General features: G+C 55.5%; 1 protein-coding gene across 1 annotated transcript; it reads left to right on the top strand.

Annotated features, from left to right (window-relative positions):
- The first annotated feature begins 800 nt into the window (after positions 1-800).
- Positions 801-5,963, top strand: LOC122439286 (ubiquitin domain-containing protein TINCR). The gene is made up of 3 exons (XM_043464368.1): positions 801-1,137; positions 4,157-4,267; positions 4,794-5,963. Exons 1-2 carry the CDS (start codon positions 878-880, stop codon positions 4,158-4,160), a joined length of 264 nt encoding a protein of 87 aa, XP_043320303.1. The 5' UTR covers positions 801-877; the 3' UTR covers positions 4,161-4,267; positions 4,794-5,963.
- The last annotated feature ends 2,894 nt before the right edge of the window (positions 5,964-8,857 follow it).

The following is an 8,857-nucleotide window of genomic DNA, read 5'->3' as shown; positions in this document are numbered from 1 at the left end:
ATAGCACTAAATTGAGATTTCTCTGGCGCACAGCATCACTCACTCAGCCTGGACACAGAATAAGTACTGGTTGAATGTATCATCAAGGAAATAAGGGGCTAAATGAGAGTCAGATATGTGAGTGACAAATACAAACCTCAGTCACTTCCCTCCAGGGCTCCCATCTCCCTTGGGGTAAAAACCCAAGTCCTGCTTGTGGACCCTCAAGGCCCTGCACGACCTGCTGCATTCCTTCCCACCAACCCCCCCCTCCCCTTAGCTCACTCTGCTCCAACCCCATAGGCCTCCTCACTGTTCCTCCAAGACACTAGGCAGGGTCTTGCCCCAGGGCCTTTGCACGGGCTGTTCCCCAGCTCAGCATGCAGTAAGCACTCTTGATTGTGACCTTTGGCGTGGCTGGCTCACTCCTCCATCAGATCTCCATTCAAATGCCACCTCCACAGAGGGGCCTCCCTTGACCTTGATCTCTGAAATAGCCGGCCAGTCTGGGGCTCTGGTCCCTGCCTGGCATTTCCCACGATAGGATGCAGTGTGTATTTACATAGTTATCTTTATGATGCGGCTGTTTTCTGTACGTTTTATCCCCTGGTTCCCTGGGCGCCTCCATCTGCCTGGCGCGCAGTAGGCACTTAATACATCTCAGCGTAAACCGAGGGGCGTCTGCGGGTGGGGGCGCGGGGCCGGCGAGTCTCCCGCCGCGCCCCGCCCTCGCGGGGCCTCCAGCCTGCGCGCCGGGCGTGCCCGGGAGGGCGGGGCGGGGCGGGGCGGGGCGCGGCCGCGGCGGGGGCGGGCGGGCGGCCCGGCCGGTCGGGTGGGTGCCGAGGGCGGGCGCGCTCGCGCTGGGCCCCGAGCCGGGTCCGAGCGCCCGGTGCGAGCCATGGAGGGGCTGCGGCGGGGCCTATCTCGCTGGAAGCGCTACCACATCAAGGTGCACCTGGCGGACGAGGCGCTGTTGCTGCCGCTCACTGTGCGGCCGCGGGACACGCTCAGCGACCTGCGCGCCCAGCTCGTGGGCCAGGGAGTGAGCTCCTGGAAGCGCACCTTCTACTACAACGCGCGGCGGCTGGACGACCACCAGACGGTGCGCGACGTGCGACTACAGGACGGCTCGGTGCTTCTGCTCGTCAGCGACCCCAGGTGGCCGGGGGCTGGGCCGGCGACCTGGGAACTGGGGCTGGGGCCTGGGGGCGGGGGTCAGGTGGCCCCGGCTGGAGTTCCGGGTGAGGGGTGAGTCAGGGCTCCGGGGAGACGACGGGGAACTGGAGTGATGGGTTGGGAGGTGGGTCAGGATTGACGGGGCCTGGGGGGCACTGGTGGGTCTGGTTGGGGTGGAAGAGGGGAGGTGGTGGGTCCGGGATGGGGAGAGAACAGGGGCCTGGCTGGGTCCCAGGTGAGGGGTGAGTCAGGCCTATGGGGGAGATGGCAAGGAACTGAGAGCCTGGCTGGCGTCCCGGGCTGGGTGGGAGGTGGGTCAGGATGGATGGGGCCTGGAGGGCACTGCTGGGCCTGGCTGGGGTCCTGGCTGGGGGTGCTAGGGGAAGACAGCAGGGCACCCCAGGGCCTGGCTGGCATCGCCAGTGGGCTGGGAAGTTGGGAAGTGGGTCAGGCTGGGGGGAGGCGAGGAGAGAGCTTGGTTGGGATGGGGTGGAGTGGGTGGGATGGTTGCCGGGGATGGACTAGGGGCCCTTCTTGCCCCTGTGTTTGCCGCCCCCATTCTCCCCTCCAAGCACTGGCTATTGTGGGAACCCGCTGTGAAGGAAGGATGGAGGGAGCCAGGTGCCAAGAAAGGTCAGGAGGGCTGCTCGATTCCCCCTGCAGGTTTTCTTCTTTTATCACTCTGTCTGCCTCTCTGAAGCCTCCCCTGCATTTCTCTTGATCTCTCTGTTTTCCGTCGGTCCCTCTCTGGGGGATGCTGTCCCTGTTAAATTTCATTTCCTTTCCTTCTTCCTGTCTCTGTCTATCTCTCTCTCTCTCTGTTTCTCTGTGTCTCTATTCATTTCTGCCTCTGCTGTTTTTCTCTATATATGTATGTATGTCTCTCTTCCTTCTCTGTTCATTTCCCCCACTACCCCTGCCTTCCCCACAAACTCCTGCTGCCCTTGCTGCCCATGCTCTGATCTGGCCATCTGGGGGTACCTAGAGAGGTCCCCTGGCCAAGGTGACCTGAGATGAGTGGGTCTCCCAGTTCAAGGAGGGTGGGGGTTGGGCAGAAGGGCCATGAGAACAGCAAACGCAGAGCCCTGGGGCAGCTTTGGGAAATGGTGAAGGCTGATGCTTGGCTAGATGGACAATGAGATGGATGAGATGGGCAGTGGCTGGTCCCAGAGCCCAAGATAAACATGCTGGATGGGGGAGGAACTGGAACTTTCTGTGTAATCTTGGAGTTTATGGGGATTATGCTTGCTGGGCCCCTAGAGGCTTGATCCACCAAGCCGGGGTGGCTTTTTAAAAATACTTGTTTGACCACACTGGGTCTCAAATGCTGGTTGCAGCACTTGAGATCTTTGATTTTCACTGTGACATGTGTGATCTTTCAGTTGCAGCATGCAAACTCTTAGTTGCAGCATGTGGGATCTAGTTCCCTGACCAAGGATTGAACCCAGGCCCTCTGTATTAGAGCGCAGAGTCTTAGCCACTGGACCATCAGGAAAGTCCCTGGGGGATATTTTGAGAGCAGTAGTCTCAGATGACATTCCTGAAGGCTCAAGATGCAGTAGGAGGGCTTGTCTCTCCAGGACCTCTCAAGGGAGGGTCTCAGGAGTAGGAGGAGATGGGGGTGCGCTGGGAGAGGATGTTTCTGGCAGTGGCCAGACAAAGCCTAGCAGCTGAATGATGCACAAATACCCACACAATTAGTGTTCAATATACAATAAGCATTCATTAATCGCCTAGTGTATGCCAGGTCATGTGCTGGGCACTGGCATTCAGCAGAGACCCAGACTAGGCTTGCCCTCATGGAGCCCACAGTCAGTCTAGTGGGAGAGACAGACAAGGAACCAAATAAATATGTGATAAAACATCAGGTTGTAATAAGTGCTGTGGAAAGTTGCAGAAAGGTCAAGAGTGATGGAGGTGTTGCTGCCTTATCAACAGTGGCCAGGAGAGGTGTCTCAGAGAAGCTGACATTTCAGAGTACCATGTGAAGGAGCTGATTAAACAGAGAACAAGAGTAGGCAGGAGGGTGTTCCAGGCAGAGGGCACAGCATATGCAAAGGCCCTGGGGCAGGACCTGGTGTGTTGGAGGAACAGTGAGGAGGCCCCTGTGTCTGGGGCAGAGTAAGCGAGGTGGAGAGAGGGAGGAGGGGAGGGCAAGGAGGGGCTGGGGCAGGTCATGCAGGACCTTGTGGGCCATGAGGAGGACTTGAGCTTTGATCCCCAAGGGAGATGGGAGCCCTGGAGGGCTATGGGCAGAGGAGGGGTGTGGCCTGACTCAGGTGCTCACAGGCGCCCTCTGCAGGAAGGATAAACTGGTGGTGGAGGGGCGGTCTGGTGATGGTGAGTGATGGTGGCAGCTGAACTAAGACAGAGTCAGCTTGCTATTCCTCCAACTCTCTAGGCGTGGTCCTACCTCAGGGCCTTTGCACTGCTGTTCCCTCTACCTGGAATGCTTTCCAATTCCCTCCCTCAGCTCCTTCAGGCCTTAGTTCAGTGTAGATTATCCTCAGTGTAATCTTATCCTATACACTTTTCCTCAGTGTAATTTTCCCTGACCACCTGTTTAAAACTGCATCCCACCAACACCTGCTTTATCTTTCTCCCTGGAACTGACTTGTCTATATTTCACTGATTATTTTTGCTACTACTTTACTAATTCTTTTCACCCCATCTCCCCCACTAGACTGTAAACTCTATGAGGGCATTGTTGTCCATCCTATTCACTGCTGTCTCCCCAGTTCAGTGCCTGCCACACAGTAGGTGCTCAACAAATGTTCATTGACTGTATGATCTCTGGAGGTGAGGAGGAGGATGCTCAGAACATCTTCCTGGAGTCCTAATGGCTCCTGGAAGCAAGAGAGAGGATCTCTAGGGTGGAAGCGAGTCATGGCAGATACAGAAAGATGCATTGGCTGGATACCAGGCAAACCAGGAGGCCGTAAGTGCCAAGGTGAGGGCTGCATTGGCCTGTAACCCATGTCTTCCTGTCTCCCTCCTGCAGGTAACCTGGGTTGGAGGATGCAGAACCGTGGCCGAGGGGACCAAAGGTGCTGGCTGAAGGAGCGGCTGGGATGGGGAGGCGAATCTCCTGGGAGCCTTGACCTCACTCAGGGTAAGTCTCTCTAGTACTTGGGACATGGAAGGGACCTTAGAGATTATGGAGACCACAGACGGGTAAACTGAGACGCAGAGATGAGAAGGAACTCATCTCTGATGACCATCACCCCTCTCCATATTCCTGCACTTCTAGACCCTGGGGTAGGGTCACAGGCCTCATGTTCTCCCTTCCCTTTGAACTAATACGTGGCCCTGAGTAATGCTGCCCTGACTTGCTGTGTGTCCTTGGGGAAATTGCTCATGTGCTCTGGGTTCTGTTACTCCCCCTCCTGCCATTGAAAGAGTGGACTTTGGTTGGCATGTTTGGTGTAATTGCACTCTTTGCCTGCAATTCTTGTTACTGCCACCAGGTGGCTCCAAGTGCCAAGCTCCCCTGGCTACCAGGGTGATGGAAGGGGAGGAGCTGGTGGCAGGTATTAGGGGGAAGGTAAGAAGGAAGACTGGTCAGAGAGCTGGTCTTTCATCCTCTTATTGGGGCCTGGATTGAAATTGTCTTATCCCCTCCCTCCTGCTGTTCCAAGGTTCTGGGCTCCCAGGATAGATGGTGAAACACTGGTCTGCCCAGCTGCTGCCCACCGCCTGGGACCTTTCTGATGGAGCCCTAGTCCTTGACACTGACTGAGGACATTGCTGCTCCAGGCCAGCCAGCCTTCCAGTTGTGCTGTGTGATCCTGAGGCCATGGCTCCCACCTTGGAGCTTCAAGTGCCCAGGGGGAGCCACAGTGTCATCTTGGGAGGCAGCTGGAGGATGTCACATGTGGAGAAGCATAGAGCGGAGACGAGGGGAGCTTGTGGGCATCACCAGCTCCTGCCTTGAACGTTCTCTCAGGCATTCCTCTGCCCAAGCTGTGCCCCATGCTGGAAGCACTTCTCACACCCCTGTCTTCAGCTCCAGTCCACCGGGGATTGCAGCCTCCTCCAGGAAGTCTTGGATTTCCTTCTTCCCAGCCAGTGAGCACCTTGTCCTCTTTGGGGCCCCCACAGTCCCCCTCTACTGTGAAGAGCCTCAACTGGTGGGTGTGGCCGGTTACTCACGAACTCTCAAATGACTGAAGGTGAAGACTGGGGGACGCCAGCCCTCTCTCAGCACTCCAGTGTTGCACTTTCCGCCTCCCCCAAACCTCTCCACAAGTTGCACCCATGCCTGCTTCCTTGTCGGCGTCCTTCACTTGCAGCACAGGGTCTTCTGGTTGAATGGGTGGGGGTCTGTGCCTGGCAGAGCGCTGAGACATTGATGATAATCATGGGGGTGATCCGGACTATTCCAGGCAGTGTGTTGTAGGAATTCTGGGTATAAGACCCTCTGGGTGGGGAATTCCCTGTGGTCCAGTGGTTAGGACTCTGCTTCCGCTGTGCTTCCAGCCAGGGTTCAATCCCTGGTTGGGGAATTAAGATCGCACAAGCTGCGATGTGGGGACAGAAAAAAGAAAAAAGGCCCTCCAAGTAGAACGCGGGTACTCAGTTGTATTTCTGATCTTTGGCCGCAAGGCATCGGGTCCTCTGTGCAGTCCACCCACCACCCGGGGTAGCCCATTCGCATGCACTCTCGAGGGCTGCATTCACGCCCTGGGTGCTGGCATCACAGGGTAGAGACTCAGGAGTCTGGGAAGAAATAATGTTTTAATTAAGAGTTTTGTTGGCTGCAGGGCCCAGAGTAGGGACAGATGGATAATAAATCGTGGCCACAGGGAGAATACCACTCAGATTGGACTTTGTCTTCCACTGGGTGGGGACAGCACCAGGCCTGCGGGGCTCCGCTAGCCTCCCCTCAGACAAGCCTGTCTGGGGTTGGCGTTCCTCCTCCTGGGGCCAGGCAGCCCAGGCCCCTGCTTCTGCCTGGTTTTGGCCTTGGTGGGTCACGCAAACGCTGAGGGACCTGCCCACTCCCCATCCCCCACCCCCCACCCCCAGGGCCCAGCAGGAAAGTGGGGCTTTTAATAGTCACCCCAGCTCCGTTCCTTGGTTCTCACTATGTCCCTAGGTCTGTGCCTGGCCTCCACTTATTCTAGTCTGCCAACTGAAAGGATCATCAGTGGTGGTGAGGATTATGACCCATTTTACAGATGGAGCATCCAAGGTCACCCCATACCCCTCGGGTCTGCTGCCCTGGCCATCCTTGAACTGAAGGGTCCCCAGCCCATGCACAGGTCCCTGATAGAGGAAGGGGGAGAGTTTCCTGCTTCTTGGCTGAGGTGGGGGTGGGAGAAAGCATTTTCAGGCCTTTTTTGACATTTTAACAAACAGTATGCAAATCACATGCAAATCACATGCAAATCATCACTCATTTCTTAATCCTCGACAGCTCCACCGTGTTCTGATATAATAATGTTGGACCTGTCACTTGGTATTGGCCTGGAGGAGGGGTGCAAGTCTTTTCTCTTCCATTGCTCTCTCTCTTCCTTTCTTCCTATTATCTCTTTACTCCCTTCACTGTGTTAGTTGGAGTCCTCCCAGTCCTGAGATGAACATAAACTGCAAAAGTGGCTTCCGACATTCCCATTTTCCAGATGGGAAAACTGAGGCACAGAGAGGGCCAAGCCTGGCCTGAGATCCCAGCACCACTTGTGGAAAGCATCCCCACCAAGTGCTGTCATGGCCCAGAGTGGACAGTACCCGTGACCCACAGAGGAGAGATAACAGTGGTTGGAGCAGGTCTAATAAAGCTTGGAGGAGCCAGGAGGAATTCTCCTTGGGTTTCTTGGGCTTGAACGGCAGTCTGCTTGGATCTGGAGAAATCGGACATCTACTGATCTTACTCCTCAAGTCATTTCTCTTGCTATGCCATCATCATGTTCTTTGAATTCGGGCCACAGCCTCTCTGCGCAGTTTGCATGCCTTACTGTTTCTGTTTGCAAACTCCTCTTCATCCTTCAAAGTCCCAGCTCCCATGCCCCCTTCTTTATGCAGCCATTTCTGATCCGTCTGAGGTCTGATCTTTCTCTCTGGTCCAGCCCTGACCCTTTTGTGCACAGAAGCATTATTGTACACTCTGGATCGTTCCCAGCACTTTTCTGATTATTATTTTTTGTATTTGGTTGCACTGGGTCTTAATGGCTGTGCTCAAGCTTTCTCCAGTTGTGGTGAATGGACACTACTCTTTGTTGTGGTTCACAGGCTTCTTACTGCAGTGGCTTCTCTTGTCATGGAGCACAGGCTCTAGGCACACAGGTTTCAGTAGCTGTGGCACATTGGCTTAGTTGCTCTGCAGCATGTGGAATCATCCTGGCCCAGGGATCGAACCCATATCCCCTGCATTGGCAAGTGGATTCTTATCCACTGTACCACCAGGGAAGTCAAAGACTTGTCTGATTTATACACACCTCCAGACTTTTGTATTTTCCGCCCAGGATGTGCTTTTGGGTCTTTTTCACCTGACGTATTCCTACATTTTCAAGGTCCTGGCACTAATGCCCAACCTCCATTGGGTTCAACAGCCCTCTCCCAGTCGGCCTCTGGGTCCTATAGCCTCCAGTCTGCCTGGCTCACTCCTTCCTGACCCACAAACGGGGAGGTCTGTGTGTCCTCCCAGTCTTAGGAGTCACCTCTGAGGCCCCAGGATCACTCAGGTTGGGACTAGGTACAGAGGGACCGAATTGAGTGTGTATAGAATAAAAGATTAAGTGTTTGGACACACAGCCAAGTTCAGCCTCCCTAACTTGGCCTTGAGTTTCACCTTCCATAGACAGTTCAGCCCTAAGCACGTCCTTTTCTCTTCCCTCTTTACTCATCTCCAGGAATGCTTTGCCCTTGACTCCTATTCTGGGTGACCCCACGCCAGCCCCCTCCCATCTCTGGGCTATGAAAACAGGGGAAGCCCGGCCCCCCCTCAGGGCCTCTCAGGTTCCTGGCTCCGCCCCAGGAGCAAGTCTGGGCCGTGAGGAGTTTCGGGTGAGACTTGGCAGTCACCATCTCTCTCTGGGGCCCACGGCGTCCGGGGGAGGGGCCGCCTCCTGCCTTGGCTGCCCACTCGCTTTGAGCTCCCAGAAGCTGGAGGGGAATTTTCCTGGGTGGCAGGTAAACCCAGGTGGTTCCCAGAGGAGGCATCTGTGGCTCAGTCAGAAACTGCAGGTGCCCGGACTTCCCACTTCGGTTTTGCTCTGCCTTCCTCCTTTCCTCCTTCCTCCCTCCCTCTCTCTGGGACCCCAGGCTGGATCCTGGCATTATCTAACTTTGCCCATTAGTTCAGTGGGCACATGTTGAGCATGCTCTGTGTGCCTGGCCTTGTGCTGGCTGCTGGAGATACCAAGACAGACCTTGCTTTGGCTGCCTTAGATGGTGGGACAGGTTGTTCACTGCACAAAAACAGCCAGCTGGGGTGAGAGGGCCTCAAGAAAGCAAATCTGTTTGAAATTCACACAAAGTGTCCCATACCTCTGAGTGGTGGTCCTGACCCTGCTGGCTCCCTGCCTGCCCCCCACCTGTGTCTTCATCCATTCAGTCTCTTCTGCATGTATCTGCCTCCCATTGATCACTTCTTTCTCTCTGTGTCTCTTGATCTCTGCCTCTCCACTGTCTCATTCCGAGTCTATCTGTCTCCATTGCTGTCTCTCCCTCTCTCCATGTCTCTTGCAGTTTCTCTGTCTCT

The sequence above is a fragment of the Cervus canadensis genome, chromosome 4, assembly GCF_019320065.1.
Source record: "Cervus canadensis isolate Bull #8, Minnesota chromosome 4, ASM1932006v1, whole genome shotgun sequence".
NCBI classification, from domain to species: Eukaryota; Metazoa; Chordata; class Mammalia; order Artiodactyla; family Cervidae; genus Cervus; species Cervus canadensis.
Note: the sequence above shows the minus strand (reverse complement) of the source record. Positions and strands in the feature narration are given on the sequence as shown.